The 22,857-nt window shown below is 44.0% G+C and overlaps 2 protein-coding genes across 4 annotated transcripts in view; both read right to left on the minus strand.

Moving 5' to 3' along the window:
* Positions 1-5,779, minus strand: part of SMARCC1 (SWI/SNF related BAF chromatin remodeling complex subunit C1) — a 93,314-nt gene extending 87,535 nt beyond the window's left edge. For all 3 annotated transcript variants that reach the window (XR_012672763.1, XM_075144435.1, XM_075144434.1), the window contains exon 1: positions 5,504-5,779. Coding sequence is in view for 2 of the 3 variants with exons in the window: in XM_075144435.1 (XP_075000536.1) it covers positions 5,504-5,779 (276 nt within the window). In the remaining variant the exon portion in view is untranslated. The remainder of the gene's footprint in view (positions 1-5,503) is intronic.
* Positions 5,780-9,102: 3,323 nt separating this feature from the next.
* Positions 9,103-22,857, minus strand: part of LOC142078422 (KAT8 regulatory NSL complex subunit 1-like) — a 38,473-nt gene continuing 24,718 nt past the window's right edge. The window contains exons 5-13 of the mRNA XM_075140885.1: positions 21,518-21,713; positions 19,746-19,911; positions 18,426-18,590; positions 16,373-16,545; positions 14,404-14,525; positions 14,053-14,107; positions 13,395-13,507; positions 12,111-12,333; positions 9,103-11,305 (exon numbers count right to left, since the gene is read on the minus strand). Of these exons, the coding sequence (XP_074996986.1) occupies positions 11,006-11,305; positions 12,111-12,333; positions 13,395-13,507; positions 14,053-14,107; positions 14,404-14,525; positions 16,373-16,545; positions 18,426-18,590; positions 19,746-19,911; positions 21,518-21,713 (1,513 nt within the window). The 3' untranslated portion in view covers positions 9,103-11,005. The remainder of the gene's footprint in view (positions 11,306-12,110; positions 12,334-13,394; positions 13,508-14,052; positions 14,108-14,403; positions 14,526-16,372; positions 16,546-18,425; positions 18,591-19,745; positions 19,912-21,517; positions 21,714-22,857) is intronic.

The following is a 22,857-nucleotide window of genomic DNA, read 5'->3' on the forward strand; positions in this document are numbered from 1 at the left end:
AAATGCAAAAGTAGCTTTTGCATATCTTCTCTGCAGCTCCACAGCCTTCAACATTCTGGCAACATTGAATAAAGAAAACCCTCATAACCACTATAACTCATTTAATAAATCTACTGCTACATTTGCTTTTTTTATACAAGTTAAAAGTCTTAAAGCGTTTTGCACGAAGTTCAACACAGTATTTTAAATTACTAAAGCACCAAAAATGCATAAAATGCAACAAGACAGAAAGTATTGATGGCTCCTACTAACAGTGAAATAGAACTATAAAGCAATTCTGTACTTATGGCCATCATTTAAAACAAACAATAAAAACAATCACCAATCCAAAAACTTGGAATTTCACTAATCCACCTCTCAAGCCATATAGTATACTTAAACTCACAGCTTCTTTAGGGCACCTAGAACAAAACTGCCTTCAGCATAACCCTCTAACTAAGGTTCTCTCAACTTCCAGTTTGAGGATCCAATAAACCATGGGAAGGTAACTCATGAAAAAGGTAACCAGAGAAGGAACTTATTCTTCACACAAACGAGCCAACAAAAACCAGAAAATGAAAATTAATAAGGAAATAGTAAAAATTTAGGGTTTTCTAGCAGGGTTTCTTTGTCACTCGTAAAGGAGAGTCACCAAGACTACACTGCCTGCTCTAAGTACATGATGACTTGGAGCACCCAGCACTGCAACCTCAGTCAAAAAACTGAATCCAGAAGAGGTGGTATTCTTGTACTGACTTATTGTAATTTTTTTTTCAAATGTTTTCCTTCAGAAAAAAAAAAACAAAACACATTTACATGAGAATATGCCTGGGAAAGTGTATTCTTAGACACGTGAAATTTTTTAGGCACTTATTCCTTTACTTGCAGATCCTGTTTTTACCTCTTGCAGGAGGCACTGACAGCTGGAAGCTATCAGAAAGGAAGATAACATTAGGAATCACTGATTTTATTCTGTATTGCTACCATCTCGCAAATTTTTTATACATTAACGTCGCTTCTTTGCCTGAGGTTCCCCCTAAGCAATAAGGGCAAAAAAACCCAAAACTTCAAAAGGAAACAAAAGACTCCTCTCATTCATTCATGCACGCTAACCAGCAATACAAATGAATCTTTAAAGCAGCAAAATCAGTAAGATGATTTCCTGATCGATAGGCAGTGGGTTTGGAGGACCAGAGGACTGAAGTCACAACATATCTGCGAGTTTTCCACTAATCTCCGCAGCAGACAGAAGCAGAAAGTGATTCTGCAGCAAATAAAGGTTTTTAAACAGCGAATTCCAGAAGACAGAGATGACGCCCTGTTCCTAGACACACAGCTTTGGCATAAGAGGATTTTGTTCAAGTGCTGAAATACCAAAGCCCCAAACCATCGACACAAAGATTTTTCTAACATTTCCATGTCAATTAGAAATAAAAACACGCACACATCCTTACGCAGAAAAGATGTATGGTCAGAAGTCTTTCAGTGTAACTCAAATAATTCAAGAATAGAGAGAAACCACTAGCAGAGGCAATCGCTTCCCTTCACCAGCAGATCTGCCATTGCAGCTGCACTGGAAAGCCTTTGTCACAGACCTAAGGGACAGATTCATATACCCGGTTTTGATGTGGTTACTGACCTCAAACAACCACATTATGGCTCTGTGTTGTAGCCCTGATGCACCAAATCCTTTCCTTCCCCCAAAACAAAGAACATTTCAGCTCAGATCGCTAAATAACAGGGAAAGGAAAACCAACATTAAAATACTTTGATTGAGGTTATAACTCTTGTTCCTTTTTTCAAGGCGAGAAGACAAAAGAGCTGCAAACACAGAGAAAATCCTCCCTCAGATTAAATCAAAGTCAGTCACTGAAGAAATACTTGATAAGGTTAGCACCGACATGAGAAGCCAGAGCCAGCCGAAAGATAACTACAAATCCTCTAAATTCAGCTCCCGGCTGGCGGTGAACAAGCAGGTGGTCTCCAAACAGACATCTTCGGCCATAACAACGGCCATTTCATAACAGCTGCCAAGAAGCGGCTCATCCCTCCTCGCCGTCGGGCTGAGGCTTATTAATAGAAGGGCATAAAGGGATCCCACGCTGCTGCCCGTCCTTACCATCCTGTGGTAAAACTGGCGTGCTCCACTGGCATCAGTCCAACACCTTAAAACAGCGCCGCACTCTATTAATGCGGAAAGAAAACTTACTATTCTACACTTGAGACTAGTGCAAGCGGGTCCCAGATACTCAACAAACCACCCAGACTTCCAGGTGACAATACCTCCTCATACTCTGCATGGTTTAGTGTCTATAAGGACAGCCCATGCCGTCTTCTCCTCTAACTCACCCTTTAGGACAATGCTCCACTTGTTCTTTAAAAACCAAACCAAAACACGCTCCTCCCTGCACCCCAAAAAATCAGTTTCCAACCTTCTGACTCCGAGGGGCGGGGCACAGCTTTCAGAACCATGGAAGCTCAAGCTCCTAAAGGCCAATATATTGACCTGGACATGACTAACAGACAGGGAACAGTGCTTAGGGACTACAGCTGTAAAGCTAAGGTTGGTTTCTGCATCCTTCTAACACATACGCAAAAAAACCCACACCCCAAACTATCTCAGGAAGATGTTTTAAATACAAGAAATAACTTTGCTTTATGAAAAACCATTTTAAAATGGCAATTTGTTCCTTAATGTCAGAGGAACTACCTAAACAACACACAATATTAGAGATCACTGAGCATTAATACAGTAAAAAGTGAATTACCCAATTTACTTCTGAACTGTAAATTTCTACTTATAGTGAACACCTTGATGTCACCAGAATTGGTCTACCCAAATGCTATGAAAGCCTGTCAGATCCCCCAGGCCTTGAAAACCACAGCACGAACCCGTTTCCAACTCACAGCAAAGAAGGGCTCAAACATCCATACCGCGGTCCAAGGCCTGGGAAGAAGCAGGGGACCTCCTGCGACTCTCAGTGCAGAGAAATAGCACAAGGTGACTTCCATACAAACAAAAATAGGCAGCAGGAAGAAGTTTAGAATAAACAATTTTGTTTTCCGTCATTATGTTTGTTGTCACTATTAGCCCCCGCAGTGTTCCTTCCATCTTTACAGGCATCCTTTACTCAACCACCTGAGCTTCCCCTCCCCAACACAAGCTCCCAAGGCACACCGTCTTCCTGCATGTCCAGGGAAGGGCCTTCCTCACTGCCAGCTCTTTAGCCAAGAAGAAAGGGGCCCGGGAGGTTTGTGTCAGGAAAATAGTACATTCTTTCACAGCAACGCGGGGTTACAAAAGCCACATCGCTGCCCAGCAGATTTTATCATCAAAAGATCTCTGACAGAGATTGACCACGCTGCCTAGGCAGCCCACTCCTCCCCATTAATGAGAGTCTTCCAATATCCAGTGCGAGTCCTCCATCCTACTATTTAAACCTCTTACTCTTTTAGTTATACTCTAGAGACTCTGAGAACTCTCAGATACTTGAAGACCTGTCTAATCTAGAGACAAGAATGAGAAGATTTGTAATTGCAGTTCTCTAACTCTCTCCTTGCCCATCATGACTTCTGGATCCTTGACCAAGCTCGCTGCTGCTCTCGGGATTCTCTCCAACTGCTCCCCAATGTCCCCAGAGCTCCCAGAACTGGACACACCACCTACTGCAGCTGATGGCTTCACCACTGCCGAGGTATACACATATTCATTTTTAAGACTATAAGCTGGACAAAAGTCAGCTATAATCACCATGTACTTTTCTGAAAGAAGTCATGCACTTACAGCAAGATGAAAATAGATGCAAGATGAATTAGAGTCCATTTACTGCATATCAAAAAGGAATTAACACTTCCATTTAGAGTATTAAGGATACATCTTTAAACGTTAGTAGTATCACGTTTCCTTGTTTCTCAAAACAAAAATAAATTTCCATTTTTTTAAAGGATTTTACACAGCAGTATTTTGAAATTCACTTGCCCAGTAAAGATTTCCTTTTAGCCAAATTCTTACTACCTTCCAGAGTTTAAGAAATAAACATAACCATCTAATCTTTATAACCAGTAATACCATGTAAACCAATTATAATAAAGGAGTTTTTCTTTGGCATACAAAATGAAAGCTCCCATTCCTGAACTACAGATAAGATGCCCTGCCAGGCTAGTAAGGTGAGAACCAGCTTGTCTAGATAGTTTTGATTCACAACAGCAAGGGACAATAACCGTTAATACTTTTAATAAGGTGACTCTTCTGCAAAATGGCAGGTGCCAGTTCAAAGCTATTTCAAAAGTTTATTGTATTCTTGTGGGTATTCGGTTATGAAAATGAAATGAAAGAACGCTCCTCCCCAGAAACCTAGAAACGGCAGAGAAGCACAATCAAAACAAAGAAAAACTAAAGATATACTTTTATGTAACAATCCTTATCAACATAAACAGCTTAAGCTGCTCGCTCAAACTACCACCTCCCCGGCATCGTGCCGATTCGACTGTATGTGGCTGCACTGGAACAAGCGATGTGGATGGACCGGTAAAACACACCTCTGAACGTGTTCTGGTTTTTAACCCAGATCAGTTCAGACACCCATTTCACAGCACTGCCACACAAATAATCCAGTCAAGGCACCCTCAGAGCAACAGGCAAACTCATCCATGGGTTACTGACACCAGACCTACCGAAGAGCCGAGGGATGGACTGCAAATCTCAGGTAAATGTAGAGACTAAGACCTTTCGGTTGTCCAGCATCTCCCCTTGATAACGCTCTGCCCCAGCTAATGTTCTTCCTAGGATTGCTACAAAGCTGTCTAGACAGATACATTTGTCTACTGGAAATTTCACCTGAGGTAGTTTTTCAAGGCTTAGATATTAAAAGAAAGTTACAAAATCATCATGCGGGAAAAACACTTGAAAAGAAAGCAAAGCAGCAGGGAACACAGCAAACTGTATGAAAGAGGAACAGGGCTACAAGGGCGATGTACAGCGAGCAACGACACTACCGAAAAGTGAACTTGCCCTCAGTACAAGCAACACGCACAGAGCTCTTAACACGCACCAGATTCGGTGAAACGCGTTTCTGAACAGCACGCACGGCTTTCCCTCCCTTTTTTTTAAACACACCGACACCTCAGGGGTGCGGTTGAAGTGAAACCCGTATAAAATCCTGGCAAGCTGAGCCGGGACTTGCCCGCACAAGAAAGTTACCGCTGCAGCTCGCCTCGGTGTAAACATGGACGCAGGGCACCGGCCGAACCACCGCGTCTCCGAGGGAGAGCGGGGGCCCACCACGGGCTCTCCCGGGTGTCGCTGCCCCCACCGACACGGCCCCGCGCCGCCCCGGCTTCCCCTCCGGGCCGCGGCAGGAGGGGCCGGGCGCGGCGGCGAGGCCGTGGCTGACAAAGGCCGGCGGCGGTGCCGGGCCTCTCCCCCCCCGCCGCCGGGGAACTCCCCCGCCCCCGCGGGAAGGACCGTGAGGGACCGTTAATCCGCCGCCCCCTCGGCCGGGCGCTCCCCCCCGCCGGGCCGCACCTTCTTGTAGTGCTTCCCCAGCCAGACGCGGACCGAGTCGAGCTGGGACACCGTCTCCGGGCTCTCCCAGAACTTCCCCGTGGGGCCGCCGTCCTTCCGCCGCGCCACCGACAGCGCCGCCAACCCGGGGCCGCCGCTCACCGCCACGGCCGCCGCCGCCGCCGCGGCAGCTCCGGGCCCCGTCCCGCCGCCCGCCGCCACCGCCGCTGCCATTGTTACCCTCGCCGAGCGCCGCCACCGCGGCCCTGCGCCTCCCACCCGCCTCACGCCGCGCATGCGTCGAGCGGCGGACGCCCCGCCCCCTCGGGCATGCTCGGGAACTCGCTCCCCCGCCCCGCCCCGCCGCCGCGCGCGCCGGCCCGGTGCGCTCCGCTCCCCCCGGTGCGGCCCTGCCCCTCCCCCCCCCCCGCCGGCGGCGCTGGGTGTCCGCGCGCCGCCGCCCTCAGCGCCTGCGCCCCGCCGCCCCTCCCCCACGCAGCCCCGCCGCCATCTTGGCGCATGCGCGGGCGGCCCTTTTTCTGCGCGTGGAGGGGCCCGCCCGCTTCCTGCGCATGCGCCGAGGCGTCCCAACGCGCTCCCGCCGGCGCTGCCCCCGCCCCCTCCGCCACGGCTCGGCGCGTGCGCGCCGCCTTCCCCCGCCTCGCGCCGGCCGTTAGCGCGGCTTCGCCTCAGCCTCCCTCGCTGAGAGACGCGGGCTGCCGCGGGCTCCGGTGTAGTCCGGCCCCGAGAAGACGCCGTCGGTGCCCTTGATGCCGGCTGAGGCGGGCTCACGGTGTGCTCCGGGCCCAAGAAAGGGCCGTCAGTGCCCTTGACACCGGCTCAGGCGGGATGCTCGAGCGTCCCGGGAGATCTCGCCCTCCCTCCTCACACCCTGCCCGGTCACAGCAGCCCCGTCCGTCCACGGCCGCCTTACCTCGTGGTGACTTTCCAAATCCCTCCGCTGCACGAGCGGTGCATTGATGAATTTGTTTAACTTTGTTTAAATGTGTCCTCTCTTGTGCTAGCGCGGCTCTTGTCACCTCTGCTCGTTCCTCCGTGGTTCAGCCTCCACTGCCTTCACACAGGACCAGGCTGAGGTAGGTAGGTTACTCCTGGTAGCTCTGAGCAGTGGAGGCTGCAGATCTGATCGGATCCATAACTCCTTTTTAATTTGACGCATGTTATGCTGGTGGAGAGGAGGTGGATATGTAGGGTGGAAAATCAATTTTTTCAGTTTAATGCATCCTGGTACTCTGCTTGCACTAGGTGGTGGCAGACTGAAATTTGTGATACCACCTTTTTGTCAACAGATTTCCTCTTACATAGGAAACTTTTTTTCCTGCTGTGGAAAGAGGCACAGTAGAGACCCGTGTACCCTTTTTATTTGCTCCTCCATCTTAAGGACGGCAGACAGTGAAGCATCAGACCTTCATAAAGGATGATAGGACAGCTCATCCTCAGGTACGGCTGCAAGGACATGTCACCACACTTTTTGTCCCTTCTGTATTTCTGAAGACAATTGACCCCTTGCTATTGGGCAGACAATCCTTGCATTCCTAAGCAGAAATGAAATGAGCAAACATCTCACAGGCTTCAGACACGAGCCCAGGCTGTTTGTTCTCTCATCAGACACCACAGGTGCGGTGGAGCGCAAGTATCGGTGCCAGTGAAACCATCCTCAAGCAGCGTGGCTGCATGCCTCGTTCCTACGGTGACTAAAGCTTTACACAGAAGAGAAGGAATGGTATGTAATAAGTAATGTTTTGGGGAAAAAAAAGTGGAAGACAGGGAAATGGAGCCTCAACTTTCAAGGTTTAGAAGAATGTCGTCTCTCCACTACACAATAAGTACTGAAAATGACAAGATAGCTCGTGAAAAGAAGGTGGAGAGTCCTAAGCATACAGGTAGCTTAGTTGTAATTCACTATTGCACCTCAACTAGAAAGGGCAGCTCTTCCAAAAGTCTCTTGACCATGTACTTATGTGAAACAAAAGTGAAAATAATAGAATCAGGAGCAATTATTTAGATGGGTTATGGGGAAATCTATCAGTCTGAGCCACTTGAACTACAGCTTGCCGTGGGACAGGTTTGTAACGTGGCCTGCAGGAATGCGTGTTCGTGCAGTTGCAGGTGTCTGAGTTGCAGCACAGGAGCAGAAAACCTTTGGGAGCAGAAAATCTTGAAGTCACAATTGCAGCCATGCCCCTCGCATCTTGGAATCCTGGCGAGGAAGCCTAAAAAAGAAGGGAGACGGGGAGGAATTGAAGAGAGAAGGCAGGCAGGCAGGAGTACCTCACTGAGCACTACACACACCGATGTTTTGTAAAACCTCCCAGGAGACAATAAAATGAATGCAGATGCTGATTTTCATGATCATAGGGACTAAGGAAAATGTTTGTATTTCAGTGACATCAAAGATGATGATCTTGGTCTGTCTCCCTTGTAACCACAGTTTTCTGCTGTTACGGCTGACTCTCTGAGGTAGAATGGAATCGGATCCATATGGACCTTGAAAGGGAAAAATACGAAATCAAAGATTTCATCTGGTGGGAACTGAGAGACATTTGATGTGCCATGTAAGACATTTCAAGGACATGGGGGTTGCTACTCTGGCCCTACACCTAGATGCCTCACATCATCTGCCCTTTTTCTTTCTTCCAAATTCAGAGAGCCCCCTCTTATCCTAACCTGAGGTGTCTTTTGAGACTGTAGGTAACTTGCACCTCTGAGTTAGATAATTTGGACTAGGACTTTAGCCTAGTTTCCTAAAGAAACAAGACTTACTCAGTCATACCCCCTGTGTTCCCAAACCTTGTGAATTTTGGACCTGCTGGCCACCCTCAATCAGGTTTGACACACAACACAAATGCTGCGATTCCCTGGACAGCTGGGCAAGTAGTCTGTGCTCCAGGAGCACATCCTTCCTAGTCAGGCACCAGGGGCATCCCGGGGCCTGAGCATACTGACTGTTACGCCAGCAATGGCATAACGTTTGGCCGCACAAAGAGAGAGGAAGACCACTGCGCTCCAGGACTAGCTGATGGCTGACAAGGGTTTGATAAGTTTGTTTTAGGACACAGTTGAGTGCGCAGACACCAGAGGAGGCAAAGGGAGAGCTTAGAATACGAGCAGATGATTTGTGAGCTGAAGCTCAGGGTTTGCGTGGAGACTTTGAGATGTTCAGTGGAGAGATGTGATTAGGGAGTAAATGGGGTGCCAACATATGTAACCACCCTACAGTCAGTTTTGAGCCTAATGGGATTCTTTTGGGAATTTATTAAAGGCTAAGCAGAAAAAATGGCCCTGCTATATAATCTGAAGAAAACATCCCATGGGAAGGTGGATCAGAGCAGGCAGGGTGCAGAGAGCAGCCAAAGAGGAGACAAGGAATGGGGCACGGGTAGAGCCAGCTCACAAGAAAATAAAGACTCAGGCAGTGCTCATTATGGCTTCAAAAATCAAGTGGTTTAAAATATAATGAACAAATCTGCACCAAGTCTTCACTAGTGGGTAGGTTCAGAAATTTTATGTATCTTTTCATAATCACATCTAGTCCAATGGAATGAGTAATTATGAAGCAATTCTCCCCAAATTTCCTCTTTTAAAAACATCTGACCAAGTCTCTATTAATGTTTTATTTGTGAATCCAACCATTCAAAATACAAAAATTCAAAAAATGACAGGCAAAAAATCTGTATATAATTACAAAATACAACAAATTTTAGTACAGAAAATTGAGTACACTTCCATAATTTGCTCCTATATTCAACTCCAGAAAAGTAAGAATGATGAAGTTGGGGGCTTCTCCAATTTTCATATTTTTCAGACCAACTTCAGACCAGCAGCAAAATCCTTGGTCTGCAAAACCAGTAACAGAAACCTGCACCCAGGTGTGGCAGTGCTCCACTTAACTCTGCAGCTTTGGTTTTCTTTTTGAACTCTCCGTAATTTCTCTCCATCTGTACACGTTTTGGTACAAACTAGATCAGTTACTTCCAGCTGCCAGGTTGTGGTTACCAGTTTGCAGGCTGCGGGCAGTGCAACAGTGCACCACTACAGTGGTGAACCAGATCTGGTGAATGGCAGCCTCCGCGCTACCTGACTTCAGCACAGGAGGGTATCACCGAATCATGCGATTTACTTTACAGAATGTAACTAGGCAACGCTTGGGCATTTTACTCCCACTTTATCAAACATTATCAAATATAGAGACAAAAAGCTCTTTGTCAAAATCACAATCCCCATATAAAAACTTCCCTGGTCTTACTATAGGTTGCAAGTGTCCCCTCTGCCCCTGAACACTCCAACCCAGAAATAAATACTTGCAAGAAAGGACACTTCTGGAGATACAGAGAATGATAAAAACAACCAAACATCCAGAAACCTAAACTTCAGAGACCATTTTGAAAGGCAAAGCGAGTATATTCCATAATGAACTGGTAATAAGAACTTTATTTTGCTCTAGAATGTAGAAAAAAACCAGCACAAACATCCTTTGCTCAAGATAATCTTTTAAATGAGAAGTTTTAGTCAAGCTGGAACATACTGTTCCTGGTCACCTTAATACAGATTCAAGTTCTTAGCAGCAGTGTTAGTTTCGATATGTTCTGGTGGGACATTTATCAGATTGACCAGGCTTGAAGCTCATTCTCTGAAAACAGCTCACTGCCCTGCTCACCTTGACACAGCTGGTGGCTGGAGGTCCCTTTTACAGAATGCACGTTTTTCTCAGCTGTATGGCTTATCAGTGGCTTGTTGCCAAAATCCCTGAGACAAGGTCTCTCTCCAAGGAGAGAAGGCAATTCAGAAAAGATACAAAAAGTCAGAGAACTGTAGTGTATCAATTTTGTTACAGCAAGGATACTGCAAGACAACTGTGTGTTATGAAATGGACCTGCAGTTTCTTTGAAGGAAGCCGATACAAAACTTCAATTATGCAGGGCAAAGGGAACCTGATCTTCATGTACTTACAAGACTCATTTTTCAAAGCTGCATTTTAGAGTACAATACCATGCAGCTTTCTCCTTCCCTCTTCCTCACCCGGTCTTTGGTTCATATCAAATTCACAAGACTTCCTCAGACCTCTGTGGCATTTGTAAATTGACCCGGGAGTGAGCGAGCACCACCCTGAAACCTGCTTCTAGCCACTAAGGGCCTGATAGCCACCTGGTAGGCACTTTGTAAAGATCAAGATTGAACAATGTTGTTTTCTTTCTACTGTTAGACTTTATTTTACTCAAATCTCCTTTCTTCTGTCTGTAGCAGCACCTAACCTTCCTGTGACAAGGCAGTTCAGCCTTGTTTTTCAGAGCTGACCAGAAACTGGTCTTTTTGAAAAGCACTATCCCTTGGAGGTCCGGTACCATAGCTCCATCCTTTGCCTAAACCCCTCCTCATCCGGAAATCTCCTCATCTTGCTGCTGAAATGAGGTCTGACACGCAGCAGTGCCACACACTGCTTGTGCTCCGCTGCACCAGTCCAGCAGACAGCCTTTTGACACCACAGCATGCGTAGCTAGCACTTCATACGCACCACAGGTCGGGTTTATTGTTGCTGACAAGCTTTCCGGGGTTGCAGTGCTGGACCATGAACTCCTCTATGCTTTTATTGCTATCTTTTTGCAGGTGTGTATCTGAAAATTGCACCCCTGTGAAGCTGGGTATGACAGTGTCTACAGAAGTAGGCCTGATGCCCTGCTTATTGCTAGAGACCCAGGGCTGAAAGTCAGCCTGGGCATAGCTATCTTCACTCGAGTGCTGCAGAAGACCTTGGTATGCAGAATCTGAAAGTGGAAATGTGCGAGGCTCCCAAGGCTGTACGTTCTGTGGAGTGAAAAGGAGAGAAGGGAGAAGTTGCTAAAATTAAAAGCCTAGAATCAAGTACTCAAAGAACTCTACAATACCATCTCCTCCCTGCCCACGCCAATCTGCTGAAAGACCAGCAGATTCAATTTAGAAAGCTAGCTCTAAGTTTGCCAGGGTGCCAAAGCAAAGCCAGGTTTTAAAGAGCAATGAACACCGTGCACTATTCACGTTTCCAGGATCACCAGTTCAGCTTTATGTTGCTATCAAGACTACTGCCTTGCCATCTCCACTGACATTCCTTATTTTTTCATAGTCTCTTTATCTGAAAAGGCTTCCAAAGCAAACACTGTGCACTTGAGCCCAAACCAAGGACAGATCTGGTATGAAGTGTAAGACTGTGCTTGTAAAACTTCGTAAGACCATCCTTAAGGATGAGGGGAAGTTCAGTTCCTCTGGTAATTTCAGAATTTAATCTTTAACAAAGTTAACTCCTTCTGCCAAAAAGTATCCCATGATGTGTGCAACTGCCTGAAACGATTCACTGTCATGTAGGTGACTCAGTCCCACCTACTGGGAGTAATCTCAAACTCTAAGTCAATGTTGTTTTAGAATTATTTAAACTATGACATAAAGAAGAATAATTTATCCCACTCTGAATCCTTTAGCCAGCCCCAGTCTCAGCAGACACACAAGCTGAACTATCTTTTGAGCAGTGTGAAGTTCACGTAGCTTTCAGAAAATTTACTTTTTATACCAGTAAAATTGTTTTAGAAAAAAACATGCAAGCTGAAGCCAGCTGACATTTGTTACAGCATAACCTCACCCGTATTGCATCATTTTCCAGGGAAGATCTGGTGTCTTCACTGCAAGACAGCGCCATTCTGGTCCTGCTGTGGACAGAGAGGGATTGCAAATCGTTGCAAATCTCCGAGCTATGCAAGCCAGTAGAAGGGTGCACATACAGATCATTAAGGCAATTAAATCCAGTAACTGGAGATGCTGGCTGAGGCTGCCCAGCCCATCGGCCATCTGCTTTGTTGGAGGACCTAAAGCAAAGTAGTATTTGGAGCACAGTCAGTTATGTACAACAAGAAACCCAAATAAAAATAAGATCACTGTACAGTAAAAAAGCAAGCTTTATCCCCTCTATACAATAAAATGAGACTATATTGCCCAGTTAGTGCTTTAACTAATTAGCCCTTTCTCTCCTATCATCTCTTCAAAGAGCATCTCATGGCTTCTTGGGCAATCACTGTCCATTTCACTCATCCTACACATGAAGGGAACAATTAAGCATTAAGAGAGGGTAAATCCTTGTGAAAAGAAATAAGGCACCACAGAAAAACACACCAACTACTAGAGACAAAACTGCTAGAGAAAAAAGTAGCTGAAGCTACTTGAAGGTACTCCAACATTCCTCCCCAGTGCGACTACACTATTTTGGCATTTTTCCAGAGATATGGATTACTAATAATATGACCTGTCAGTCCCTCTCCCCACTCTACTGCTCAACAACTTGTGAAAACATTAGACATAGCTCTGATTGAGGCAGGGATCTCAAAAATACGAAACTCTCAAAATACAACAAAAGCAGAGATAGACCTCCTACGGCCCCCACTGAAGGAAAGGCAGAGAAGAATTCAACTTTTACCCACGCAAACAGAACATGTGTACCTCTGGACACAGAACAGATCGTTCTTTGGCCAGGCAACAGGTAAAAAGCTAAGGAGATACCGCAAATGAATGGAAAACAATCTCCGTAGCAGGAAGTTCTGCCAAATTTATTAAGTAAGCCAAAGGAAAAATGCTTGGAAGAAGTATGAAGTACTACAGTTAACACAAAGCTCTCAACACAAGAGCCTGAGCTTAGCATGAAGCTAATTTTTTAACAATCCTGTGACATGCTGTGTTACTATTCTGCTGATTAAACCCTCTTTTAATCAATGTTTTGCTTCTGTTATGTAATAGACATATTATATGAGCAAAATGATAAACATCCAAGGATTTCTTCATTTAAAAGGAACTTCTTGAATCAGGATCTCTGTACAATTTAAAATGAAGAACAAATAAAGCCACCTTCTTCTGTGCCTGCTAGCAAGAACACTACCTGCTTGCTCGCTTATGGGAAGCAGCTGCTGCCCAGGAATCCCAGCAGGCTCGTTCAAGATCTTCATATTTGGAGTGATGATTCGAGTACATCTCATCAGAAGTATCCTCCAGCTAGGAAAAGAAGTTTTGTCTGAACACTTAGAGCATGAAATCTTGCCTGCAGGCCAAGCCTACTGTTCTAAAAATCTAGGTAAGCAATATCTAACCCACTCAAACTGTCTGGGAACCAGCACACGTACTTCGCATCACTACCTCATTTTCATACTTTTCATTATGTACTGAATCGGGAACTTGCTCGTCAGCCTGAATTGTCAAGAGACAGATGCAGGCTGTGGTACGCACCATATAAATAGCTACCAGGGCATTAAATCATGCACAATGAAAGGGTTTGTTCTGCCACAGCTAGTGGGTTGGCTGTGACCCACAGCCGACTTTCCTCACAGCTTACATGCCACCGCAAGCCTCACTCTGCTGGCCTTTCGCTGGCTTCCGATGCAACTGCAACCAGCAGAACTGAACAGCATTTCATACAGCAACTTTGCTTACCGGGCTGGCAGAATTTAATAAAGACAGACTCTAGAGCTACTAATATGCCATTTGCACCTTCTCAGAATGGCTACAGACATTTGAGACAAACTGACAAACTGTTTCCTTACCTCAGAGTCCACTTGATTAAAAGGCTCCAGTTCCTCGAGCTCTACTATCCTCCAGCTGCAAGGGGCAACACAAGCTAGAGATCACTTCACGGAAAAACACGTTTGGTACTAACATTTAAATCCAGGCAATTTTGTTTGTCTGTTTGTTTGGTTTTGGGGTTTTTTGTTTGTTTGGGGTTTTTTTTGTTTGTCTTTTTTTTTTTTTTAAAGAAATCTTTCTTTTCTTTATTCATTAGGAAAAATTTCCTTATGTCATTTCATTGTGAGGAACAGCTCTCATTCTGCCCAACTAAAGCTATTTCCTCCTGTCACCCACAGGAGGGAGGATCAATAGGCCTGGTCTGTAGATACCTTGGCACTGCAATCTCTTTGTACTGAGGCTTCTCCACTCGAGTGGCAGCTGCCATTGACATTGGGATCACAATGTTGTCGATGTCATAGGAACATTCCGCTTTTCTTCTTTTTGAGGACTGCTGAAACATAGAATGAAGAGAAAACCCCATGCAGAAAATTAATGTTGGCACAAAAGCACATTTGAATATACCATAGAATGCAACTTCTCCGTAACAGCAAGTGCAGTGTGTTCTTTCCACTGTGACTGGCGTTCAATGATATTTTGGTCATGTCACACAATCTCTACGGTTTGGTTTATTCCTATATGAAGCAGGATAATACTAACCTACCTCGGTGAGCGGGATTCATCTTATAACTTTGTATATATTTAGGTCATCCATGTAGCAAAAAATAATTTAAACAGGCAAAGAAAAAGGCTATGATGATAATTTAAGAAGTAAAACCCTGTCATTTCAGTAGACTAAAGGAGCTGTACTTGTTTCGCCTTGCAAAATAAGGGCTGAAAAGGAAAAAGTAAAACAAGTAAACCCACGGAAGAACACCACCTTCCTGAGGCAGAGGATACAGCTGTTGAGACAACAAATCAGGAATATCACAGCATTTGGGCTGGAAGCCAGAGTATTTCCAAATTGAGGAGCGAGGCTCTGGAACAACATGCTAGGAACAGTGGGATGAAAAGACCCCTAAATAGTTTTGAGATGCATTTTGATCAGTTTATAAAGAGGTCCATATGCTGTGGTTCCCTGCAGAGCTGGATATTAGACCTGCGATCCAGAATGGAAGTGTCCCCTTTACTTATAAGCCAAAAAGTCTCCAAAATGCTACAGTCCTTTTGTTCCTGTCTCGAACAAACACCCTTTTGCTTCTAGGTAGAGAGGCCAACCACAAATTGAAGTTCTCGGCGGCCACAAGGTTAGCTATGGTTTGTTACTGATGTAATATTATTTAAAAACCTTAATAGGCATAGGACTACTTGGAAGCATTCTTAAAAGTCTGATTAGGAAGCAGAGACTGTACCTGGAAGACCTTACAAAAGAAGCGGCCAACTCAGAGTTGGACTGTTCAATCTTCTGTGCCTCAGAGAGGGAGAAGAGCACTTGCAAAGAAAGCACTAACAGCATGGGAGCCATAAAAACAGAAAATGAGTAGCTGATGCAAGTGAAACCGGTGTAACGGGGACTGCAGGCTCCATGGAGGAGCTCACTACCCCTTTCTACAGTGAAGATCCGCAAGTACTGTGTCGATCTCCGTGAGACAGACCTGAAGCACAAAACAGTCAAACCTAGAAAAAGCTACTTGAGAGCCTCAGCTCTGGGAAAGGTCTGTTTCTGTCAATTAGACCTAACAATTATCTATAAGCAAAAAGAGGAAGGGAATAGTGATAAGGATAGCAAGTCTGAGCCCCCGTCCTTCAAGGTCTCCTTTGCTCAACATACTTGGAGGACCAGGAGTTACTCAATGCCTTCCTAGAGAAGTGGTTGTTGCAGGATGTATTTTTTAATCCTCCCCTACTTGTAGAAAAACAAGAAAATGTTAGAGATCATCTCTTGGCTGATGTTCCTGCTTCACATGGGGAATTAGCAATTAAGTCTCTACTATTAATTTGTAGCCAAATAAAACTGTAACATTATGTGTATATAACTATTGGCTTACAAAAAAAAAAGGAATCAGTGGAGTATTGTCAGTACTAAATTTGAAACCAACCAATCTGGCTGGGGAAGCAGTGCAGCAGGCACCTAGCCAGCCGAGGACCGCCTGAGGAAAAACAAAGCAAGTAGCTGTTACTGTTTAACACCAACATCCAAACTGCATTTCCCAGCAGTCCATTAGCAGTAACGACCCATCTGAATTCCCAGTGAGTTTGCAGCCCCTCGGCAATGCTTGGTAAGAGAGGTATCCCCCAGCTCCTCTCTAAGGCTACTCCCCCTTTTCAGATTAGTTTGCCACAGCTTTTGTTTCAACTCACCGTTGCTGAGCTGCCAGGGAAAGGGATTTGGCTGGAAGAAGGGGCTGGAGGAGTCTCTGAGTACAAGGACGGTGGGTGGTGCAAAGAACCGTATTCATGTGCCTGAGGACTGGAAACAGGAAAGCTGTGACTGGATGTTCCTTCAAGCTGTCTTCTCCCTTCAAACAATGAACCTGTTCATAAAACATGAACAGAAACACCAAGGTGAAGCCAGGCTGGCTCAGGACTGGTCGGTGATGTTGCATAAGGTCACCAAACCCGCCCTGGAGAACACAGAGCAGAACAAACATCAGCATTAGAGAACAAATGTAAAACAGAGGCCTCCAGTGAAGTGTCAATGCTCTGCAGCACTGAAGATGCTAGCCCAAAAATGTTAGTTTTGGTGGGCATTCCCAAAATGAAGTGGAAGGTGAAGTAGGTGTTACAGCCATCGAGAACTGCACTTCTCAGTCCAAAATACAGCCACGTAAAAAAGCCTTCTTCACTGTAGAACTGGTCAGGCTGGTCCTATTTCGAATGATCACTCCAATGACAAACCACACTGATTTTAAGACAAATGTACTCTTCTCTCTGAAGTCCTATATAACCTCAGCTTGATATGCTTTTTCTCCATCAGTTAACTTTTTATTCTTTCTCCCATTTGTGACTGGCTTATTCCATGCTGAATACCACAAATGGAGCAATCTTCCAAACCTATCGTGCCAAATTACTCTACTATTCAAATCCTTCCTAAAGCTCTAGCTGTGAGGCTCTTAGAGTTAAAAATATATGAAAATCATCCTGCATTACTGCATCATCCACATACTGTTTGTGGTAGGTGTCTGCACCCCCCCCATACATGCTGCACATAAAATAATAATAGTTTTTGTGTAGTTTTGTGGCTAAATATTTCAAAAAAGGAAGGAGGTATAGAAAGATAAATCAGTTAAAAGTCGGACAGCTACTGACCAGTTGATAGAATCTATACTGGTATGTTATTAAGCATCCTCTAGTAGATTCCTCACATTTATTCAAAACTAACCACTTGCTTGTTCTACCCTCATTACATCCTGAGCTGATTATTGGAAGGATGATGTATCTCCAGAACGCTTCTCTTAGAAAACAACATCCATCCCCATTCAAAGCTAAGTATCCTCAGCTCAGACTAATTAAACATCATTAAACCAGGTTGTAGCTCAGATCGTTAGGGCCAAAAACACACAACCTGAGGCTGCTGATGTACTTTCAGCATGAAAGTTGTTTTTTTGTTTGTTTGCTTGTTTGTTGTTGTGGTTTTTTTTTTTTTTAATACTATCTGGTTTGTTCATGGTAGTTTGCATCAGCAACCACAGAACATAAAAAGTATTCCAGATGCAGCAACTGTGTCCCGTAAGAATGTCAAGGATACGGCCAGCTTGCACTCTGCACATTATGTTACTTTAAAAAAAATGATTTGGCCTAAAAACATGCCTTTTAAAGAAAGCCAAATGGAACACCAACCCTAGTTTGTTTAAAAAACAGGATGTGTTTTAGCTGGGTTTCCCTCTTTCAGTCTTGAAACTGGTTTGAGTCTTCTGTCACTTATCTTAAACTACTGTAGACCATTTAAAAAAAATCAACTCTGATGGACTGATGAAAAAAATTAGGCTTTCCAAAGCTGTAAGAGCAGCATGGAACTGGAGCAGCAATTGCTATCACAGCAGAAAAAAAAACCAAACATTAGAATTTTGCCAGTCAAATACTGATTTACTTTGATTTCAAAGAAGCTTTTTATGAACCTTTATTTTTGGGTTGCTTGTTCCCTTGAAAGAAATAGAGAATAGCGAGATTTATTTATTTACTTGGCTGAGGCAAGTATTTCTGTGTCCCTCCAAGGGGGTCAGAATTTCTGTGGTTTGCAGGATGCTGGACTCAAGTTACTTAGACATTACTACAGAACAGAGTTCAAATTATCTTCCACTGGAAGAAAGGGAGCTACTTTCTCCACTCTACCTTGACTGCTTGCCCTCAGGGACTGGTTAAAAGCCCACATTTAATTTTAACTTCATCTCAAACTCCATTTTGCCTAACTTACGGGAGGCAAGCAGGAGCGAGGAGTGTAGCTTTGGGAATGCGCTGTTAGTTGGATCTTGTTTCTTTCCAAAATGGGACATCTTTAGAGTCTTGAGTTCATGGCTCAGTAGTCTATGCAATCCGTCCTCTCTTAATAAGGTTTCAAAGTGCAAGTGGAGAGGGTTGCCTGAAAGCAGAAAACACAAGTTATTTTGGTAAGCACAAATTTTCCTCTTTTCATATACACAGCGCTGCATACACATCATTAGCAATCCAGACCTGTCAGTACTTCAGTGGAAGAATGAAGGGACACAGCTCCCTCACCCCACGCGTGCTGTGACAGAGCAAACAGGATGAGAACGTCCCCAGAACAGCAGCCTCTGCCCTGGCCCTCTGCTAGCTGCAATCCGACAGCCAGAACCCAATGCCTTGCCATTGAGCTTCTCACCCTAACGCTATGCTGACCTGAATTATATCCAGCTACATGTTACTTGGCACTTGTTTGCATCATTATTTAATGAGCAGAGGTGAGCTTGTACTTTTTTTTTGTTTGTTTTGTTGTTGTTGTTGTTTGGTTTTGGGTCGGTTTTTTTTAGAATGATAAAAAATTTTTGGAGAGATGCTCTCATAGTTGCACAGTAGAAAAAGTATTTTCCTCACTGTCCCTTAACCAACTCAATAACTCCTTAGTGCACATTCTTGCTCTTCCATGGTTAAAGGCACTAGCAGTGCTGCAGCCACGATCATCCTTCAGTTATTTAAACAGAAACTAAATGTTAAGATTCTACAGCGCATCGTTCATAAAGCAATCACAGAGCACATCTGTGGCCACAGGTGTTTAAATAACAAGTGCTTAGACTCAAAACAGCGATTTCACACAAAATTGGTGCTCAAGGTCTACCAAACAACTGCCTCACAGCCTGTCAAAATCAGTGTTAGATGCTAAGTCTTTCAAGTAGCCCCCCAGGGCAGGGGTGTAACAGGAACTTACAAGAGTTGTTCCACATGCCTCCAGAATTAGAATGTTCCTTGCAGAAGACAGAAAGCTGATCCTAAAGAAGTGATCTAAGCTTACATTAAACTAGAGATGGCCTCAGACACAGGCCAAAACACAACGTGGTTTCCTAGGCTCAGAAATCTCCACGGACTGCATCCTTGGACTGAAGGTGGTGTGTCTGGTTACTATGCAGAACATCACCGGACATTTTTCATTATCCTCTAGAAACATGCTTACAACTCTGTTAGCGTATTTTTGACTTTCTTGGAAGTAAGGAGGAAGAGCAGAGAGGGCGGTGGCACAGTAAGGGATCCTCTTTCACTTTATAACACGTGATCTACTCACCGTGAGATAAAGAGAGAATGGGGTGGAAGCCAGAGTCCAGCAGGGCTATGCGCTCTTCCAGGGACATGGTGTCAGGGTCTATGGTCTGGACAGAGGCTTTGCAGCTACACAGGATGCAAGAGTTGGGCCATTCACAGCTGCACTTCACGGTGAGAGGTTTCAGCGGCTAGCAGAAGAAAGGAGATCCAACATTTAAAAAGGGAAACGTCTTTCAGATTAGAGTAAAACTGAGGTTCAGATCCAGTATCTCCCGCCTGCTTTCTACAGGTACACTAGTTTCCATTCACCAAAAAGCAAAGCCAGGTTTTAAAAAACTGGGGGGAAAAACCTCAAAACCAAAACCATAGCCAAGCAGCAGATTTGCAGGGTGAAAAAATAAAGTCAAGAGCCAGGATCAATGTTAAAAGAGATTGCAAGAGTACTACCACAGGCTGTTTCTCCTTCTGACCACGGACAAGCTACCTTATCAAAATAATTCACTGTATTAAGGGACACATTTTGTGTGATTCTTTACTACTATTTCCAAGCCAACAGAGCTGCTCCCCTGTGACTCCAGTGAAGTCATAATACTTAATCATTTTCTTTTTAAAACTTCAGACACCTCTGTGCCTTTTCCCATCCCATTCTTCCTCACCTTCCTTAAAGGCTTTTTGTAGCTCTGATGCTTCCAAAAACTTGATAAAAAAACCTGTTAGGCGAGCAATCCACTACCAGCATCCATCATTCTGACCAATTCTGTCTTATTTTCCACTTTTCCTCACTTGCCTGTTGAAGTGTAAGCTGCAACCACAACAGCCCCGATGTCTTTGTTCCACCATTTTCCCCCACACTGTCGCTAAGACACACCCAATGCCCCTTCCCCAACAACACATCAGGTTCCGTAGTATCAGTCAAACCAGAAGAGGGAGCATTAATAATGCTTTTACCTATAGCCTAAGCAGACTGAATTAAATCATACTGGCTTTGCGCTCTGGCGAAAAAAAAGATCAGACCGGGAAAAGTAAGACAACTTTTAATCTTTTTGTCTTAAACCTGCAGCTTGTTAAATAGCTGTTACTTGTAAATCAATATTTGAGGAAAAGGCTACAAACAAGCAAATAAGATATAAGCAGTGTAACAAACTGCCACTTGTCAACTGATGGATGTTACCACACACATTGTTTGTCAGAATTCATATCTTGAACATCTTTTAATCATCAGGTAACTCACAGCTAGGTGTCCAAGGAATGCCTACTTCATCAGGCCTGGTAGCTCAGCCTTCAAATAACCACAACCCAGTTACACTCAGTCACACATTGGCTTGCCAAGTCTTAGCTAAGGTTATGTATTTCTGGGGTTTTATTTTTGGGTGGGTGGTGGGTTTTGTGTTGTGGTTTGGGGTTGGGTTTTTTTTGGGGTTATGATTTATTTTTCCCTGGACAATTCCAAAGTAATCAACTCCAAAACGTAACTGACAGAAGGTTGCTGCCCACACTGAAGTCTGAGGTAGACTCTGGTCATCGTTACTTAGAAAAAACAGCTGCCTGATTTTTAAGAACGGAAATTTAGAATCAGTTTCTAAACCACAGTTAAATAGAGAACTTGTGACTTTTTTGACATATCTGGGAATTTCTCCTAAAATTCTACATGAACTTTAGAAAAATGCTCAGAAAACACTGTATTAAAACCAGAGTCCAACATTATGATAGTTTTTGCTAAAAATAAATAAAACTACACCTTCTAAATAAAAACGCAGCATAGTTTAGTAATCACATGGCAAAACTTTCACTTACCTTCCTGCTGAAGTGAGACACAGAGGTAGCTCGGACAAGCTTGCGCTTCTTGTATTTGCAAACTGGGCGGATTCTAGCAGCGATGCAGGTATTGTCCGACACAGCAACAACGTTGTTAAATGGGTTTTGTTTCCCAAATCTCTCTTCAACATTCACGCTGATCAGAGAACTGCTGCTGGAGGAGCCAGTACGCAAACTGCAACCAAATGAAAAGCAACTCACTCAGCAAGAGTAGTAAGTTGTAATTCTGTATTTGTTACTGTGGCCGTGATGCCCAAGGACTCCTTAGTATTTATGTCAGCAGCTAGTGCTTACCAGTTTTGTTCTCATCACATTGTTAGTCTTTGCTGCATTCTCTCTCAAGGGATATGTAGATTTTTGACTATTCCGTTCTCAACACAGAAATGGACACTGAAGGGTCTTAACAACTATATTTTCATCAGTTAAGGACTGAAAGTCTTAAAGCCAATGCAGATGTGGCAGCCGCTAATAACATGCGTTCTTTCTCCAACAAAGAACTTCAGTCAGCAGCTCAATTTATCATCTGATAATAACAAAGTCATTTACTTCACATAGAAAAGATAGCCATTAAACCTAAAAGCATTGGCAAACATTCTTTCCATTTCTCTCTGTTCACCATGGAGTTGTGGTTAAATCTAAGGTTATATTTCAATAAGCAGATACAAGTTTATTGCCTTACAGCATATTCTTCTTCAGAAACCATCTGTAAAACAGTGACTTCATAAAAGATGTTTTTTGTAATTGGTCACGCGTTCATATTATTGTTTAAAAACTTAATTTATCTATTACTTTTGCTGGTCCTAATCAAGCGTGGTAATTTTTTTCTTGATTTGCATAGCAAACGTTCTAGTAAAATTAGAAGTTTAAAATTTTATTTTTGCCATGTGAACCAGCTGGATATTTCAACTCCATGCTGAACTGTAGGACTGCCTGGCAGAAATCAATGTCACCAGACATAGAACTGAGGTACCGGTTGGTGACAAGTCTTTAGAACAAGAAAAAACCCAAGCCTCCCTGACCCTGCCATTCTTCATGAAATGAAGAGCTGCTGATTTACATCCAACTTGGATCATTCTATACTGTTGTCCATTTATTTTCAGTTTATAATTATAAACCAAATCCTATTCAGCTATAAACATACAGACACGAGGAAACACATCTGTAGGAAAAGATGTGTTTAAAGAGACCCAAATTTCCCTAGTCAACTCCTCTTAACTGCACAAACCAAGAAGAGCACAAAATTTTATGGACAACACTAAGAGGCAAAATGCTAGTGAGAAAGTATTCCACAAAAATATGTGCTACTGACGTTCCATAAG

Source organism: Calonectris borealis, chromosome 2 (genome assembly GCF_964195595.1).
Source record: "Calonectris borealis chromosome 2, bCalBor7.hap1.2, whole genome shotgun sequence".
NCBI classification, from domain to species: Eukaryota; Metazoa; Chordata; class Aves; order Procellariiformes; family Procellariidae; genus Calonectris; species Calonectris borealis.